Source organism: Larus michahellis, chromosome 2, assembly GCF_964199755.1.
Source record: "Larus michahellis chromosome 2, bLarMic1.1, whole genome shotgun sequence".
Lineage (NCBI taxonomy): Eukaryota > Metazoa > Chordata > Aves > Charadriiformes > Laridae > Larus > Larus michahellis.
Window position 1 is genome coordinate 122,648,282 of NC_133897.1, and position 20,470 is coordinate 122,668,751.

The 20,470-nt window shown below is 37.4% G+C and overlaps 1 protein-coding gene across 1 annotated transcript in view; it reads left to right on the forward strand.

Annotated features, from left to right (window-relative positions):
- Positions 1 to 20,470, forward strand: part of ASXL3 (ASXL transcriptional regulator 3) — a 136,903-nt gene that overhangs the window by 21,597 nt on the left and 94,836 nt on the right. Inside the window, exons 2-3 of the mRNA XM_074576924.1 lie at positions 6,637 to 6,719; positions 7,060 to 7,062. Of these exons, the coding sequence (XP_074433025.1) occupies positions 6,637 to 6,719; positions 7,060 to 7,062 (86 nt within the window). The remainder of the gene's footprint in view (positions 1 to 6,636; positions 6,720 to 7,059; positions 7,063 to 20,470) is intronic.

Below are 20,470 nucleotides of genomic sequence, written 5' to 3' on the forward strand. Positions count from 1 at the left end.
CTCCAGGCTAAACAACCCCAGTTCCTTCAGCCGCTCCTCATGAGACTTGTGTTCTAGACCCCTCACCAGCTTTGTTGCCCTTCTCTGGACATGATCCAGAACCTCAATGTCTTTCTTATAGTGGGGGCCCCAAAAATGAACACAGTATTTGAGGTGGGGCCTCACCAGTGCCGAGAACAGGAGGATGATCACTTGCCTAATCCTGTGGAAAGGTGGGAGATAAGGAAGTTAGGGGTATTGCAACACCACAGAAGATCAGAGTATCACTTTGAGATTAGAGAAAGGCTGGGCAGGGTGGGAGGCAATGGGGTATTGTGATAGAAAGCAAGAAGAGGGATGGCTTGCATGGCTAAGCAGAGTCTGGAGGCTGGACTGCACTGTCAGAATTGAGCAGTCATTCTGAGAATCTGGGTGCTCCGTCGCTTGAACTGAAGTCATCGCTAGTAATCCTGCTGCTAATAATGGAACCCATACCAGGGTAACACGTTTGATATCCTGCTCACTGGGGTATGTGTCTTTGATCCTGATCTTACAGAAATCTGGTAGGATTCTGTGTGCTCACTGGGTTCATCCTGTTACAGTCACTGAGGTGTTTACAGATCGAGGCTTACAGAGCCTTTAAGTGAGTTCCTGGTTGCTTGGCCAGGCTCATTGCATTAGTAAAGAGAGAAATACAAAGGTTACCTTTTGTTTCAGTATGTTAGACCAGATTAATAAGTTGTTATAAGACGGTTGTTTAGGGTTGAAAACTTTACTCTGTGTTTTCTGGTGTGATGGACGAGGTCACTGTCAATGGCAGGATGTCATTGCTGCTAGAGCTTGTGTCTTTTAAAGGAATAACACAATTGCATGTTTAATTTTAACTGAATTGTACTACAATTTCTTTTGAATTCAGAATGCCAGTGTACAGCTTATCTAGAATTTCCAAACACTGCTGCTGCCTTTCTATCAGTTTAAAATATGACATAATAAATAAATTAGAAAAAGAACAATAAAAGGGTCTAGACATCTCAGAACAATCCTCAAACCAGACAGTCAAAGCAATGGAACGAACAAACAAATCATTCAGCTTCTTTCTTGGTCTTTCCTTTCATTCAGTATTTTAGGAGATGATAATGCCTTGCATACGTATCTGGCAGGTTAGCAAAGCTAGGCACTTTCAGACTGACTTGCAAACAAATTCCATAGTAGAAATTCTCTTGCAGGAAACACTTTCCCAGTTGTTCCCTGTAGTTCATGCTAAAGGAACTGTAAAGTGGCCTTGACTGAAAGAGGCGTGGGGAAAAATGTTTTTTTGGGTGTACTTTAAAGCATTTGAGCTCTATAGGTCAATTGCATTACATCCGAACCTAAAAAAAGTGTGGACTATCAAGCATGCACATAACCGATGTTAAAATTTAATTTAATGTATTTCAGCAGGTTTAGGTATTTTGGTGTGTTGCTTTCTTGTTCATGTTACATCTTTGTTCCTTTCCTTGATTGATTTTACTTTTCTTTCTTATCTGTAGTGATGCATGGATTACAGAGACAAATTCATAGTATGGAGCATACCGTGAAAGACATGTCTTATGAAACACACCTTCTTCTACTCAGATTTTATAACTTCCTTATTGCAACTGAACTGCCCAAAGCCAGAAGTCCTACCAGGAGAGAAATTACTCCCATTTCAGCTTCTTTTAATATTTTAGGACTTAGAAACTACTCTTTACCTTTCTCTTAATCACCATCAGCAAGAGCTCCATGAGTATCTATTTGACATCTTATGTTAAAATAACTTGTAGCGCATCTTCCCTTATTTTCATTCCTTTTTACTCTTTTTCATGTATCATGTACCCTCCCTCCTCTCGATTTTTTTTTTCTGTTTTCTCCTCTTCATCCATCTCTATGCACTTCCTTTCTTCCCATACTCTGTATCCTACCCTACCCTCCTCTCCTAACCATTTACCCATCTTTCTTCACACAAAGAGCTTTGAACTTTTACCAGGCTGCTGATAATTCCCCAATGACTGAAGCTGTTAATCAAAAATGAATACAAAGGATTTGAGTGGGGCATTTCCCCCAATAGAAGTCACTCCTCCTGTTAACCTCACACAAGCAGCTGGAAAAGACAATGCTGGATTTTTTCCAGGATGCTGTTCTTGTACCCTCTTTGGGACTCTATCTTTCAATTCATTAATTTAATAATGGGTGGCTAGAAAATATCATATATTTTATGCTTCAGAGAAGGAAAGTTATTTTTCTGTTCTTTTATTCACCCTCCTGTCTTTGGGCAGTAAAGATTGTCTATTGTGCAGTTCAGCATGACTTGTATTATAGCTGTTGAGTGGGAGTACTGGCAAAAACTGTACTGTTCCTCTTTCTCCTCCCAAATTATTTAAATAATGTTCTAAACAGAATTGCTTCAGTTTGAGAGTAGTGGCTCAGCCTATAGTTTCACCAAGCAGACGTGATAAGATGATCCTGACTTTTGTCAGCTACCTGAGATTCAGATCCCTGCAGGCAGCTTCCAGGAATGGAAGAGGCTCTGGCCAGTTCCAGCTAACTGTACTTGGCCGCGCATTCAGCATCAACAAGACCACTAAACTGATCTGCCTGCTGCTTTTGGACCACAGCACAGTATCAGACCACCTTTGGTTATTGTTTAAAAGAATCATATTCTGTCAGCATAATAACTGATAGCTGCAGGAGCAGCGACTGCTTCTCTGGCATAGCTTCCCACTTTCTGCAGGAACGTTTATGGGTGTCAAGAAGGCAAGCTTTCTCATTCGCTTTTCTTCATGCCGTCCCTCTGCTTGTGTTCCCTCTAGTGTCTGAAAAGCAAACGATTGGGCAGATCTGATTCAGGTAGTCACAAGCAGCTGTGTATGTAAATTAAACTAATAATTCCATCAGTTATGTAGAGGTTCGCTTCTGATTTTGTAGGTGAGCTGAGCATTCGGGATTTTTCTCTTATGCAAAGATGAGAGTCTTGACTCTGCTCTAGAGTTTTCTTTTTAACAGTTCAATGGAAAGTGTTTTTTACCCAGTGTGGCAACTGATTTTTTTGACCAGTTGTCAATGCACAGAAGATGATAGATGCCGTGGTGAGAAAAGGAGTTTGGATTTTTTCCTGTCCCGTATAACTGACATGACTTTTCCAATGAAACTGGGAATGTGTGTGTTTGTGGCATCTGTGTAATTATTTAATATCTCAGAAGTTGTGGGTTGATGCACGTAGGTGATACAAACATAAAAATGTGTTAGGCTCCTACCATTTGCTGGGAGGTTTGATTCCACAGTGCTCAGTAGGGGCTAAGTTGTCTTCTCTTTGAGCTATTAACCAGGGTTTGAATGAACACCAAGAATGTGTTCAGTGCAGTGACGACTTCTTTTCTGTTCCAGATTGTCCTGATGGGTATCAAATTATTTGTCCCAGTTATTTAGCGGCTGTCCCTTTTTAAGGCTGTGGTTGAATGGCAGGAATAAATAGAGCATATTTGATCTTCTGTGATAGAGGTTGCAGACAGTGCAAATCATTCTTCTGCCATTGTCCTTCTTAACAAAATACATTGAAACAATCATAATCTTCATGACAGTACTTTGGCATGCTTTAATTTCGGCATTATTAGTCACTGCCCATATACGATATGAGTGTTGGTGGAGTGGGAGGAAGGAGAAAGATAGTTAAAACAGATAAAGATTTCCTCCCCTGATGTGCATTAGTTTTTCTGACCAAGAAGTCTATGACAACTATGCTACTGCATTTTAGTGCTTTATTTGCCTGAAGGCACAGTTAGTAATTCAGTTTGAATTTCTAATATTATTCTTAAAAGTCTTAGAAATGCAAAAGGGATTGCGGGCTTTCAGCAGTGTTAATGGTGAGATACAGAAGCAAGAGACACTAGTGCAATTATCCGTTCAGTGTCTTCATTAGCTCACGGAATCTTAAATAATACTCTGGTGCTGTTTTCCATAACTGGGGGAAGAAAATGAGATTATCGTTAAAATATTTTCACAAGTAATTATTTTTATTTTCTTACTGTGATAAATGCTTTGGTTAAAATGGGGGGGGGGCGAGTCACAGCATGGTGAGGGGGCAGAAAAAAACATCTTTGCTAAGGTTTTTGGCTAAATTAATCTTTGTTCTGATAAAGAAAACTTAATCAGGTACACAATAACAGGTTTTTCAACTTAAGCAGTGTTTGAATTGGAGAATTGATGCTTTTCAGTTAGGGTATGAACAGTTCTTTAAATAACAGGCTTTAAAGTCTTTAAAGGGTTAGATGAAAAGAATTAAATTCATGGGGTATATGAACTGCAGCCCATGCTACATGTCCGGTGTAAAACAAGTCCACACAATGGACAATTGTTTGCTCCAGCACTTTCAGCCTGTCTAATACTCTGCATTTCAGTTTGTCATTATTCCCTGAATGTGTTCACTTCATAGTGTGGTATTTGAAGTCTGCATTGTGGGTTTGATTAAACTTTCTGTAGTGGTGTTACATGTCCTGCTTGTTGGTTTCATTGTTTTTTGGTGAAGATGATCTTCTGTTTCCGTATGTCTGGCCATTGTTTCCACAACTAGTTCAGCGCAGCTTCCTCAGCACAAACTGCTCTCTCTTCTCCCATTGTCCAGAACAGAGTAACTTCTGATGTTTGCGTAGCTGTATTGTTTTCTTCCCATTATTGTCATACTCATGTGGTAATACTTGGCACTTTTACTGACTTTGTAGAGTAGGATGTGATGTCGTAGAGGAGGGGACAGGGCTACCCAAATTTTCTCAATTGCAGGGAGGAGCTGCCCAGGTGTGCTGAGGGGCCTGTACTCAGGAAGAGAAACAGGGAATCCTCCACAGTGAGTAACCCCACTTTCAAGTGCACACAGTTTACTTCATAGCCGCGTCCAGTACAGTGTAGTTTCCTCTTCTGTCCTTTCCAGTTTGCCCTCTGGAATGTTCCCAGTTCAATTCCCATCTTTTCCGTTTATTTTACTGTATTCTCATTTTCCCTTGTCCTTTTTCTTTGTCTTCTTTCTGAAGGTTAAAGTTTCCATTTTTTGTCTCTTCACACCATTAATCTTTTCTCATCCTAGTCTTAATCTTTATACACATTGTCATTTTTCCAGTGTGTCATTGTGGTTCTGTCACTAATACATCGTATCATTTCTCTTCCCTTGCTGTGCAATGGCCCTTTTTCCAGCCCTGTGCAGTTCCTTCCATCCTTACTCATTGCCATGCTCCTTCCTACCCACTCTTCTTTCTCCTTTCAAATCACCTTTTGGTTTTCCTTTCCTGACGGGTCCCTTTTGAATCTTGCCTGTTGAGGTACATGAGATAAGCTCAGTTCAGCTCCAGACCTTTCTAGTGCAGCCCTCACTTCTGCATTTTCCTTTGTGGAACTGAAAGATGAAGGATACAAAGCTTATCTGTAGCAAAGAACTGAAGGATCTGGTAAACTGTGTTTTGGCTGCGAAAGGGGAGAACAGGCAGTGAATCAGAACTGTAAAATGGCAGGAGAGGGCTGAGCTGATCAAGTTGTAGTGAGTAGGGAGGCTTTGGGTGAGCTGCTTGAATTCCAGCTCTGGCTAGCACCCTTCACAGTTTGATGACTTGCATGATACGATGTGGTGGTGTCTCTAGTTCTTAGTGGGCAGGTATGCACAGGTAGCTACTTTCACAACTGCCATCATTTGGTAACTGCTAGAGATAAGCTCAGGATCGGATGAATTTGAAGACCAAACTGATTTCTTATTTACCCAGGGTAGAAACGCAAGTTCTGGCTGAGATACGTTGGCAAGATGCTCTGGGAAGCTTGACTGCCGTAGCCTGTGCTGCACCTTTTACTGCTGATTGAAAGGTTTAATTTTCCAGGGCTGTCAGTCTGGCACTTCACATGAGCAAAAGAGTGGCTGTTTGTTTAACAGCTTAAAACTGATGGGGACAAAAAGGAAGCGGAAAACCAGAAAAATCTGTACAAGATGGTTGTATCTGGAAAGAGGAGTGGGTTACTTTGGGCTCAATTGGAAAAGGCAAAGGAGTGGAAAACTGAGCTGAACTGGAAAAATATACTGCACTTTGTCATGTAGCATCTTGCGTGCTATGACTGTTCTGACTGCTTCATTTTTCATTGCTTTTAGAAAGAAAAAGCATTTTAAAATTGAAACGTATCTGCGTCAATTCTCAAAGTAGCTCCTGCTCTACAAATTGAAGGTTTTAGCCAATTTTGTTCCTGAGGTCATAACAAAACCTAAGTGTAGAATATTCAAATGACCTCAAATAGTTCTAAAGTAATAAAAATGAAAAAAGAAGACTAGCTGTCTCTTTTTGTTTTGGTTTGGTTTTTTCCCTCCTGCCTGAAAGGAACTGTGTTGCTGTGTCATAAAATTAGATGCATATTTCAACTCTTTTATTTGGAACCTGGTAAGAATTTTTCCCAGGCAGATGTAGCAGATGGTGCACAAGAGCAGCAAGTAAATCTTATTCTTGCTGCAGTTTCCTGGATTGTATCTGGCCTTCCAACAAACAGAGGACTCCAGTCTCAACACTACCGTTCCCTGCCTTTCACAAATGACTACATAAAAACTGCATGATCGCATAACCTTTCAGATTCACAGGACAGCTGTGTCTTGTCACTTACACATTTATTATTTCTTTTCAGGCATTGGAAAAGTACCCCAACTCCCCAATGACTGCAAAACAAATACTGGAAGTCATTCAGAAAGAAGGGTTAAAAGAAACAAGGTCAGTGTTTATATGTTCTGTGTTTTTGCTGTCTCTTTGAAAACCATCTAGGAATGGTATATAATCTTTACAAAATATAAAAGTGCTGGTTAATGGCTGAATTGATTTCCAGTGCCAAAGTGGGAAATACAGCTGCTGGGTTTTGGTTTTTTGTTTTAAAATGATTAGTGACTGGCTTGCCTTTGTACCTTCCAAAAGGAGTCTGTGGGCCAGCTCCAGTCCAATGGCCTTTCTTTAGAAAGACAGTATGATCTGCTCAGGCAGCCCGGTGCTACTTCTCATTTTTGCTTAAGGACTGAAGCTTGACAGATGGGTTGCCTCTGCCACCATGGGCATGGAGAAAGTGTGAGATGGAGCTAGACACACCCTGTTTCTCACTTGGGTTTGTGGTCTGGTGCTTAAATCACTGTTATGACAAGCTGGTGTTGCCTGTGTAATGGGGATTATGCTGATAAAGAATTGGGACTAGAAGAAGAGGGGTGTTTGAACACTGGGAGCTAGTCTGTTTGGCTGCAGAGGTTGGATATGGAGTTAGAATCAGATAATGGTTTCGGTTGGGAGGGACCTTAAAGATCATCTAGTTCCAACTTCCCTGCCATGGGCAGGGACATCTCCCACTAGACCAGGTTGCTCAATAACAGTTGCTTAATAACAGCATACTTTAGATGTATATTTCAACTATAACTAAGCTATTAGGGGATAGGTGGGTTATCCAGAGCCTACAGAAATCAACAGTTTTCTTCCATTGACTCCTGGTTCAGGTGGGCGTGCAGCTTCTTGTTCCTCAAAGGTGACTGGTACTTGATAGGTCTTCTAGTGACCTGCATATCGAAACTTGGGCAGGAAGTAAAATAAGTCAAGGAAAAACTGGTTGGTTGGTGGGAGTCTCCTACAAGATGAAGTTTCCACTTCTCCAAATATTATAGTAAAAATTTTATATTCTAATAATTTTTTTTTAATACTTGTTGCTGTCTTAAAGCAAAGGGAAACATCCGCTTTTACTTTAATTATATTCTTTTAGTGTGGAATCTAAAATCTAGGCCAAGAGAACTTCAAAGCCTGCGTAGAGGAGTAGTAACACATTATGTCTGTTACTTCTGAGTTTATTCTAGTGAACCAGAAGTAACCATGGGACATATTTTTACTTAATTCACTGTTGTTCTTAAGAAACAGAACACACTGCATGATCATTTGCACTGCATAACCATGCACTGCTTTGTTGGTAGCCTCTTAACATGCTTATAATAGCTGTATTTTGGTAAATATACAGAAGAGATGGTGTGCAAGACAAAGTTCAGTTTGCCACCATTTACAGATACAAAATGTTTTAGTTCCTGTCAAGAAATTGCTTCAAGTATATTTATTGATGATGCCAAAGAAACAAGGGGATGAAAACTTTGGAAAATGACTTTCCAAATGTGTGTTATGCTGCCAGAATTTGCATACAACAACAAAAAAGCAAGAAAACCTAACTTTGAAAATCTGTTTTTATGGCGATACTGTTTCTCACAGCAGTGAATAGATTACTTTCTTCTTCTTTTGTCTTGTGATATGAGACAACTGCATAGGAGAGGCTCACATGCCTGATAATAGCATTTCTTTGTAATTTTAAAAATTCTTGTTTCCCTGAACAGTGCACGAATAAAATTTTGTGTGCAAAACCTATGTGAGGGAGTGAAGGCAGCGTTTTTATTTGATTTAAATGTAGAAAATGTGGAAGCCCTTTTTAATAGCTGTGGAATGAATAATAAGACAAAGATTCCTTTAAAGAGGTTTTAAAGCTAGATCTTCTTTCATTTCTTCAGTTACTAAGAAACCGAGAATTGCAGGGAAATAGGAAATAAATTCAGGTTCGTTCTGGTTTTTATTCATGGTACTGTATGTGCAGGTATGTGTGAATGTGTAGTAGATTGCAAGATGCTATATGTGGTCATGAGTATCTTGATGACTGAGAAGGATAAAATTTAATGTCCTTTACTCCTTACTTGAAACATTGTACTATGTTATAGGCTAGGTCATCCAAAACTGATTAACCTAAAAATTCTAAATTCTGCAACTGTAAAAACAAAAAATGTTTATTCTGTGTTGGGGTTTTTTTAAGTATTTGGATTCTCATTTAACTTCTGATTTCATGTAAAAGTTGTGTTTCTGCTGCATTTTAATATTGATCAGGCAGAAACCTGCAGTTATCTGAGTTCCTGACTCTTAGTAGGAACCGATAAGATATTTGACTTCATACGCATATTTGTTGGTTGGGCCTCAGTGCTTAAGTAATGTTTTGTTTTGACAGTCCTTGAATTTAGAGTCTTCCATTTACTTCATCCAGCTCTGCAATTTCTTTCAGTACTTTTCTGCCACTATGGTACCTTTGCCGTTACTAACGATGAACTTTCCTGGTCTCTGTGCTGCGGCAAGCTAAGATGTGCAATTACCTGGTCATAAGCAGTAGGTTGGCACAAGCATATTTTATTCTCTATTGATTTGTGTATTCTTCAAGTCTGAACTTATACCAGCAATATGTTGCTACTTTTAATATACTTTACTTATTCCTTTATACTGGTTATCATTGTCAATAGAACCTTGGCAACCCTAAATGAAGTTCTTCAGAAATTTTCCTCTCTACTGTTCCGTTTATAGATGAACGAGATTAATTGGCTTAGTCATTTTTCAAAGATACTGCAGCATTAATTAATCTAAAGCTTTTTGCTGTGGTAGTAAATCTGAATGAATAACGTATGATTTTCAGCAATCTCATTGTAGTCATTTTGTGTAATCTTTAAAAAGACACTGTCAGACTGTTCAGCCTCTTCTCCTCTTTGTTTGCAATAAAGACCTCAACTTGCACATTTATTTTTTTATTACTTACGTAATTAAATACAATAGGAGGAAAACTCCACAGTTATAAAGCACATAATATGTTAGAAATTAAAATAAAAACTTACTGACATGTCCTGTGAGAGGTTATACACATACACAGTTTCATATATCTTGGGGGATGTACAGCTCAATTTTGGTTTTTAAATATCTTTCCCGTTATGATGGTTAGTTCTAAAATGGTCAGCAGGCAGGCAGTTCTTCTGCTACTTAGAAGGAGTAAAAACTTCTAAGACCAACATTTTGGGGATGTAGAAAATATGTGGTTTTCTTCTGGGGGTGGTGGTGGGAGGAGAAAGAAGTACTTATTTTACATTCATGCCTGTGCTGATAGTGAACAGTGTCAAGCCAACAGCCCTGAACACTTAAATCTCTTTACAAAGAAGATAGACAGCTGCTCACTCCAGTAGTACACAGTGCTCTGGATTTTCATTCCTAGTATCTTCTGTCCCATTCTTTTGAAAACAATTCCCTGTTGCATTGTAAATTTGTAGACTCTCAACCTGCTGGTTGTGCATCCTAGCATGAGATTTTGCTGATTTTTTTCTAGTGTGACTTAGACTACTAGTCAGAATATGATCCACACTAGCCTCAGTCCTCCTTTTCCACTCTTCTGCTGCCTTGCTAGTTGTTCTCCATCTTGTATTTCTGCTGTTACTTACTCCCGTTAAGGTCTAGAATTCCACTTGCTGAATTGTGTTCAGGTCTTCTGCAGACCGTTTCTCAAATTTATTCAGATTGCTTTAACATATAGTCTTGTCTTTCAGCATGCGTGCAGCCCATCCAAGTTTAGTGTCATCTGCTTATTAGAACTTATTTCCTTTTGCAGCATTATATTTCTCATTAGTGGTTATGAAAGTCTCATGAGAAACAGCGTCCAAAGACTCATTAAGTCAGGCTATATGATATGTACTGCAAATTCTCTAACTACAGGGTCTGATACTATGTCATTAAGAGTATTTTGATAGGTTTGAAGTAACTTGTTCGTGACAGATCTGTGTATTACTCAACTTCTTATCTGCTAAATACTTCCAAATAATTTTTATTCCATATTTTGGGAGAATTGAAGTTGAGTTGCTGCATCTTGACTTCCTTGGCCCTGCCTTTTTTCATTTTTTTAAAGCTTGTCACTAGATGTTACCCAGTCTTTTGGAATCACTGCTGCCCCCTACAAACTCTCAAAAGTGACTATTGATAATTGTGAGACTGGTCCAGTCAGCTCTAAATACCTTATGGTGAATTTTATCAGATTTAGCTGATTTGAGCTGATTAGATTAACATCTAATTTATTTCATTATCATCTAATCCATTTTTTCCATGTTTGTTCCCAATGTTGGTTTTAGTAGCTGTCTAATCATAGATACCTTTCTAATTAGGTGCCAACAAAGAAAAGGCACTGGCACTCCTCTGCTCTTGGTGTAAGTGCTCGGTGCCACCCCTTCATGGAAGAGCAAGTCAATTTCCAATGTGTTGGTGTACTTACAGAAATATCTTTGTGCATAGTGGGTGGGTGAGTTTGATGAAGTTTAATTTCCTGAAGCCTGTTTCGTTTGTTTTGCGTTCCCCCTTATTTTCCTAAGATTGAAGAATCATTCCTTCATGAACAGTTCATGTTTTCAGCTGCTTCTTCCTCACTGGTTCAAGTCAAACCTAGTACAGCCTTCCTTCCTAACTGCTTTTTATAGCTTCTGGTTAAGGATTTTTGTTCCTAACACGGCCACAGGAACTTGCCAGATGCTTCTCTGTGCATGTGTCTTTCTTTTCCCAAGAGGTGCCTGCATAGTCACAATGGGGATATTTAAATAGGTCGTGTGTTTTAAAAATTTTTGCTGATTCTCACAGAAAAATGCTTCTCTCTCCAGTTCATCCTGATTTCTGGGTTTATTAAACTCTGACCCTAATACTGTCCTTGGTTTTGCCCTCTTCTGTCATTACTCGGAAATTGCCTGTAGGACCACCAGGAATAACCTGTCTATTCCCTTCTGTTTGGGGCACTACACCTTCATGAATGGTAGGACCAATTGAAGACTGCTTAAAATTATACTGGAGATAAAAATAGGACAGAAGTTTGTATGAAATAGGTGTTTGGATTAAGGAAGAGAAAATGGAGTTTAGCCATAGTAAGTCTTCTGATACATAAAAAATAAGGAAAAAGTAAGGGAGTAAGTTACCCTGCATGTCTGATATGTACAGGACAAGAAAGAAGGCCTTTAAATTGTAGCAAGAAAAGATTCCGATTAGATATTATGAAGATTATTTTATTTTATTTTCTAACAGGTATAATTGATTTCTGTCATGAGCTGGGAGGGAGATGAGAGATCTCTCTAGATCTCTCTAAAACCAGTTTAGATATGTCTCTGTCAGGAATTATGTAGATTTGGTTGATCCTGCCATGGACTAGGGGAGTGAACTAGCATACCCCTTGATCCATGTTTTTTTATGAATTTTTTTAGATAAGTTTGCAGTACTTGGGCCATACATATAGTTTGAGTCCTAGGGGAGAGTATCCAGCCAAATTCTGATAAATGTTTGATGCTAGTAACTCTAGATTATGTCTTGGCTTCCTGTAGTTCCCGTTCTCCTTTGCTGGGTGAGGCTGGGAAATTGACTTGTTTGGAAAAGATTAAAGCCAAAGATTCTCAGTATAAGTTAAAAGCCAATAAACTTTCAAAATGGGACAAGCAATTTTTAATTTTTTGGAGTGCAACTTTAGCCCACAGCTATGCTAGCTTTCCTCCTCCATTAGACTCAGGACTGTGAAGCCTGGAATGGGATAATTTCATAGTATTTTTGCTGTTCAGCTAGCGTAACCGACCTCTGTATTGTCAGGTGACCTTGATTATTATTTTCAGGTAATTCACATAAGAGGTTAAAAAATTGCTGCCTTCTCATTCAGTTTTTCATTTTCCAGTAGGCATTTTAAACTTCTTTCTCTTGATGTTTCTTTGTTGATCTTCAACTATGAGAATCGTGGCATTAGTCCTCCTTTTTTCCTCTGCTTGTCTTTTGCTACTCAAGATTAAGCTATCTATTGATTTATTGTTGTGACAGTAGTCTTTCAGAAGACTAAGAAGAGATGCTTGCCACTGGCACTGGCAATAGTGCTGTTTCTTCTGCACTCCACAGTGTTGATAATATCTATCATGAATGATATCATAACATATTAAGTCTTCTGAGCCTAGGAAGGCAGCAAAGTATGACCCTTATAAATCTCAGGACACTCTTACTATATTTTCACTCTTTGTGCAGAAATATTAAACTGGTGGGTTAGCTAGAAATAAACCCTCTTTGAACTGTTGAGCAGAGTCATCGATGGAATAAAAATCACGATCCGTACAGGGTCTGTCTGTAGCTCTGAAGTGAGATGGTACTCCTGAAAATATTACCGTCACTTCTGAACCCTTTGATCTTTTTGACAGTGTCTCTTTAAGCCTGTGCAGACTTCATCCTTAGAGCTATCGACTTAAAAATAAAATCCTCTCTGAATGCTGCTGTTTCTGTAAATAGGCTAAACAAGCTGGCAACTGTGTTCCGTTGTTTATCTTTTTTGATTTCCTTGTTTTATTGTGTATGCATGTAGACAGAGAAATTTTTTCTTTCTGTATCTGTAAAGTAATTCGAAGATGTCATTGTGATCCGTAATTATTAACAAGTCATAGTTTTTATCTTCCACTTAAAAAAAAAAAAAAAAGAAGGCGGCAAGTGCCATCTAATAACCAAAAGCTCTTAAAAATTTCACTGAAGGAACCACAGTTTTTGTCTTAAAGCTGTGATTGTTAACAGAAGAGTACAGGGAGTTAAAAGGCTTCAGTGGTTGCATATATGTCTGATAGAATTTATTTGGGAGCCTCTTCAGCTGAAGGAGTGCACTGTTTTGTCTTGAAGGTAGTTATTCCTTGCAACAGACTGAGAGGAAGCCTTGGTGGGAAAAGAGAGGGAAAGCTGTTCGCATTCTTTTGCCTGGCATTATTAGGTTGATTTTTATGCCTCTACAGATGAGGCTTTTGGCTGTAGAGCAGTGAAGGAAACAAACTTTCAGTACAACCTGTCTTTCTACATAAGTTCGCTTCAGACATCTCTTTGAAACACTAGTCTTCCCAGTGTAACAACAAAGCACCTAATTTGGTAGGCAGTTGTGATAGCAGCAATTCACCAGCTGAAAATCACAGGCTTGCTCCTTCTTGCCTAGGTATTCCCGGCGTGGTTTATACCACAGTTCAGTCTAACCTCTTAAAACGGATGGGTTTCCTAAGTTATTGCATTCCAGTATTGGAACTGTAGCTTGCATAATCACACCCATGTCACCTCTGTGATAACTATTTCAGTTTTTGATAGTGATGTAGCCCTAAAACAACTACGGTATTAACTCGAGCCCAAAAGCAGGGTTGTAGGTCAGTTTGGTAATTCTTGGTTCCATGTTGCTGCATTGTCATTGCCCTACCATTAGTTTAAAGCTAGCTTGCTTATGCCTGTACAATGGTAATCCTGTCTTTGTATTGATTTGGAAAACTGTTTTTTGGGTGCTAATGAAACAGATGTAAAATAATAAAACTAAATGTTTTCTCTCAGCTAGTTGCAATGACAACAGAATTTTTATTTGTGATGATGCTTCTTCCATTGTGTATAGCTATACAATATATGTTTCAATATAAGATATTTAACTACCTTGGATGTTTGGTTTTTTTTTTTCCTGAACCACGTTTTTGCTCTCATATTTAGATTTTTAGAAATTATCTGCTGTAGTTTTTGTTTTAATGCTGCTCCTCTTCCGTTCACAGGACAATGGAGCATCTGTCTAGGGACTTTAATAAACAGTCCATTAAAATCAGCCTGCACGTCAGCATTTTTGGTAAAATTACCTGTTTGTTTGGGTTTGGTTTTTTTTCCATGACACACTAGTAACAGGTGCCCCAGCTGTTACAGGCAGGCTAAAAATCATGCTTGTGTCACAGATGCAAATTCCTTTGTTAGTTGTATTAAGGTATGGATGTAATTTTGGAAATATTTTGGATGATAAATAACACAATGTAAACAGCCAGGATCTTTTGAGTATGACTCAGAATACTTTGGAGGATACTGTTCTTACTGCTAAGAATTGAGCATATGTAAAAAGAGAATGGAGATAGAAGCAAAGTAATATTTTTGAAAGCTAAATGCAGAACTAAGAATACATCCCAGTCCTCTGCTACTCCACTCCCAATATCCTGTCCATTAATTAATGTTCCTGGTGCAGTATCTCTACTAGTTCCTGTCTATATGCAATCGCTTGTCCCAAGAGTTTCTGCTACATGAATCTTCCCTCTTTTTCAAACTGGGTTGCCAATCCCATAGTCTCCAATTACCCCAATCTGCTGTCATCCTTTTTTCCTTTCCCATATATGAGGACTCAAACTTCACTTATTTGACCATTCTGCGTGCCTGAAATTTTCTTAAGTAATCCAATGTGGGCATCCCAGATTTCAGTATTTATTCTGACTCGGGACCGACAAAGCTTTCTTCTTAGTTTGGTCCCGGGACCAATTATGTGAAATAAAAACACAATTCCATCATTTTATCATGTCAAGGACCTTCAATAGATGATTTACAACAATTTAGAAAAGTTTCTATAGCTTCCTCTTTTGTACTTTGCCCCTGATGTGTCATCATGTTGAAATTTGTTTTTGTATGCTCTGGTGAACTGAGATTTCAGAACAGTTGATTCTCTTTTTTAAAGATTATTATGTTACCATTACTTTTCTGTATACATTTTTTCTCATATAGTGTTCAGTACTTCAGTTTTCCATTTTGTACAATAGTTCTCTGTGTCTGGGTGCTAAAACATATATTGTAACTACCTTTCTACCTTTCCTGGAAGTAATAGGAAATAGGGCTGCCTGATTTATTTTTTGTTTGTTTTGTAATTTTTTTAAAGATCTGCTGTAAAGTTGTTTGCTTTAAATCTGTTAGCAGCTCTGCAAAATGTGTCTGCAAAGATTGGAAAAACAGGAATCCAGTCCCTGTGACACACTTGCTTCCTTGGTACTATTAAACTATTTCTATTTTACTTGTGCAGTTACTTAGGTTTCTTCTCCTCCCACCCAGGCCTAACCTGTATTTTCTCAACGAATGTTATGCTAGTGCAGCATATAAAGCTTTTTTATTTGTTTGATGCTTTACTGGTAAGAGAGACTGGCCCATGTGATCATTAGGTAGTCAAGTTATAATAATTCAGTGGAAGTGTGAAAATTTGGAAAGTTAATTTATTTAACTATAGTAGAAAAAATTATGGTTGTTAAATTTTGTGATTTGATAAACATGTTTCAGATTCTAAAAGCCTATATGGCAAAAATATTTGCTGCAATTAAGACCACCATAATATCCTACCGCCATATTAAATATATTTCTTTTTTAATACAAGAGGAAATCCAAAAATTTAAATGTAACAAATAATAGATAGCAGTGCAGATGCTGATGGTCTTAGATTTACTACTTATTTTGTGCAGTAATGACAACACTTCCTGTTAAAGGATGATATATTTTGAAGTAGGGGTTGGACATAATCTGTGACTAAATAGTGTAAATTTGTCAACAGATTCTGGTGTTGGCTTTTTTTGCATAGTGTAATAATTCCTTTGTCAATGTATTTTGGTGTTTAATGTAAGAATGTGAGTTGTGTTTTCTTTTTCCTATGTTGTTTCTCTCAGTGTAGACTACTACTGAAAGAGACTGAAAAGTAGTAATGTAGTTCAGGCTGATGAAAAGAAACACCTCCTGTGTTATAAATGGCTGTTGCCAATTCCATCATCCTGAAGTGTATATTGTGTGATAATTGTCTTCCCACATTTCTCTTAGAACGTGTAACTTCTCTTTTAGCAATATTTAAGTATGAGTTCTACAGATCTTTTCTCTTTAATGTTTCTATATTTCAAAGAGTAATTCTGCATTAAAGTTTGTGTGTCTTTTTCAGAAAGAGAAATTACATAAAGATATCCAAGGTATCTAAACACATTCAAAACAATCAGATACTTGTAGAAGTTATGTTAGGAAAGTTTCACCAGATCTTTAGTCCATCCTCCCGGCAGTGCAAGTTTTTTGGTTGTTTAGTTTGGAGTGATTTTTTTGTTTGTTTTGGTGGGATTATTTTGTGTGTGTGTGCGTATGTGTATAGTATGTTTCCCATAGCGTAGTGCTTTAAGCCTGATTTAAATGACTGAAGAGATGAGACCTTCCAGTCTACAGAGTGTTTTCCTGTTCTTTTATCCAAAGTCTGCTTGCAGTTCTATAAACTGATCCATGGCCATGTGGAAGGTAGGTAGATATATATGTTATTTGATTTTACTACCTTTATCAGTCTGCTTTGCCAGCATCTTTTGCAGAGGAACAAGGATATAGAATAGCTTTCCAGTAACAGTTATCCATTGCTGTCCAGAGACAAAACTTTCAAAAAGATCTTTGGGAAATTGAGATTTGACAGTATGTATTCTCTTTCCATCATTGTTCTGAAATGAAGATCACTCACATGTTAACATTAAAGTACATAGGTAATAAACTATTACTGTAAAATAAAAGTCAGAAACAAGACCTGCAAGAGAGCTTAATATCAGTGTGTGCTAGTTAGGGGCAAAATGCAAGAACTGTTACTGAGTAGCCAGCAACCTTGTTCAGCTCTCTCGTGCTTAGAAAAGGCAAGAATAATGTAGTGTATTTCCTTTAGGAAGTATTTGAGCAAATGTGATTCAACACATAACCTGTCAGGAGCAGCCATAGATCTCAAACTTTCAAACACAGAAAGGTATGGAGACTTTAGCTAGGAGGAGTCACCTTTGGAATGAACATTCTATTAAAATATTCTTAGGAAAAGAGTTTAATCTGTTGAAGACTTAAAACCTGCAGTGAAAATTGAAGTCTGGCTGGGAACTTGAAGGCATGACTGGTTTAATGGATTTATGAGCTTTTGTTGCAACATCCGAGTAACCTAAGAAGCTGCGTTTTCTTGCTGGTGTAAAATGAATTAATCTAGGTTTCAACTTGCTAGTTGCTGATTGAGATTTATTTGTTGGGGTTGGATTTTTTTGACATTTCTGCTTTGTTCTCTGTGTTTCTCTTCTGCATTGAAAAGTTAGTATTTAAACCTATTATTTATTACTGCTTTGAATCTCATTTATCCCACAGCTGACTTTTGTCTTTATTTCTAAGTGCTTAGTCTTAAGGGACACGCACAACATCCCACAAAATGGCATAATCTTTTTTATGCTATTTCTAGTATTCCATAGCAACTGGGGAAAAAAAAAAAAAGCCTAAACCGAACACTACAACACAGGCAATTCATTACAGATTTTCCGCTCAGTATTCAGTAAATTGTCAAGTCCTTATTTTCATCATTAGCATATTTTTCACAGAGCAGAAGCATAGCCATTTCTGGCAGACTGAATTAAATATGTTTTACTTGAATGTGAAAGAAGAAAACATTGTCATACTTTCTACGAAAGCATCATTTTCTAGTAATAATTTATTTTCTGGAACAGTTTGGAGTGGATGTCTTTATGTTTCCATAAAGATATGGGAATGTGTTTCAGTCTACCTGTAATTAAACCATTCCTTAACTGAAGGGGAAAAAATATGAAAATAATTCTTTTCTCTTATTTTTTTTCCTTGATATTGCACGAGCTGAAAAATTTACTAGTTCTCTTATAGTCATGCACCGGCATATTTTATTTAGAATTTTGAATAAGGTTTTATATAATCAAGACCAAAAAAAGCCTCCGAATTTCACATTCAAGGACTATGAAAAAGATTAGATATAACTGTTCAGAAAATTCGTTAAGACATGAATTTTTTTTCTAAGGCTAGCTGATAGCAATTCCATTTTATTTATTTTGAGTCTCATAGGTAGTCATGTTAATTACTGTGAAATTAAATTACGTGCACGCTCTTCATTTCAAAACAGAATTTTGAAAGTGCCTAAACATCTTTTGCTTACTTACATACTATAATGTGTATTTAAACCTATTATTTATTACTGCTTTGAATCTCATTTATCCCACAGCTGACTTTTGTCAGCTTATTTTTGCATAAAAATATGGTTTATGCAAGATATGATTTTCTTTCAGCGGTATAGAAAGCTCCCATCTTCTGCTTGTAATCCCAATAAACTCTGCCTTTGTCAGTGAGGCTGTTGTATGATAGCTGTATGCTAGAACTAGTAATTCTGTGGCTGGCAAATATTTACAGTATCAACAGAGAACTGAAAACCAAGGCATATATATCGAATTTAAGTATAAATAAAAGAACTTAAAATACTGCATGTATGAAACTGTGTTTATGTGCTTGAGTGTGTAAATACACCTACAGACACAAATTCACTTTTGTACACATGCACGTACACACATATGCAGTTGTAAATCACAAAATTGTACTCAAATACGTCCTTTACTCAATTATTCCAATAGTAAAGGCTATGGGAAAGAGCTCAAAAGATTCCCAAAACTGTTTTACTGTTTACCCTCAACAACTAAAAGAGAGGACAGATTGATTTCCGCCCCCCCCCCCCGCCCCCAGTTTCTCTTGGTTTTCATTTTATTTGTAATATGAGAAAAGAAAAATGGGATCTAGTAGCTCTTTTGCTGGAAGGTAAAACTTACTAAAGAAAAAACAAGCAAAAGTAGCTAACTGTAATCACCCTATTTAGCACCTTATAGCATCCATAGCTACTGCTGCATGTTTTATATGTTTCAATAAGGCTGCTTAAAATATGTTTGTCTGCTATCAGGAATCTATCAAGATATACCATTCTGTACCTTTTTCCTAAAAGAGCTTCACTTGTGTGCTTTTATATTTCATTTACAAATAAAATAAAACAAGTGCAGAATCTAGACAATTATTCTCTCTTGCAAATGGCCCCCATTACTTGTTATTGCTTCCTTTCTTTTTCTTGTGTTACCAATATACCTGGAGGAGTCTTTGTTTTATAGACTGCTAAGTGCTTTAGGTAGCCATTATCAAATATGGAATCATTGTGTCAAAAGTAACATGCCACCCCCTACAGTCACCACAAAGGAAAAAAACTATTACCTATAAAGGACAGCAAGGCACTTTTTGAGAAGAAATCTTTAAGAATATATGAAAAACAGGAAGTTGTTTTGTTTTGTTTTGTTTTTAAAGACAGTCAGGGAATTTTTTCTTGGCCAGTGAAAATAAGGCGCTTTCAAACTGTATGCATACTCTTAACTGTCCTCTTCAAGCAAAACCAACACCATTAAACCCAATCCAACCATTAACATTTCTCTGTTTGAAGTGGTAGTTTAAGGATATTAATGTAAATAATTGCATCAAAATATCATTCAGTCAGGTGGTGTACTGAACTGTATAAACTAACATAGTAGTGATACAGGATTATTTGTGCCCAGGTTTATAATCCAGGAATTCATTACATGATTGGCACTGTCAGTTGATTTAATTTTATACTTACCATTTAATTCTTTATTAAAAATATTTAGACACAGTGATCAGGGTGACTAACAAAACAATTGCTGGTTAAGACTGAATTTTGTTTGTGATGCCACATTATGTGACATTTCTTTGTCTCTTTCTTTGTACGTTGTGTGTCTCAGCCCCTACATTCAAAGGGACTTTATTAATGATTTCAGCAGAATCATTCCTTTCAGATGGACTGATGTACCTATTAAGCATGGGGAGTCCAAAACTTTTATTTTAGGTATCAATGCTTTGTATTTACAAATTATTTGATGTTTACTATTGTTATAATTTTAAAACATTGTGACATTTTGAGATTAAATTTACTTTTAGTTAGCAGTTAAATAGAAACTTAAGTCTTTCAGTGCCACACTTAATGAGCTGTTATAATTCATAAAAGAATATGGAGATCTACTAATAGTATG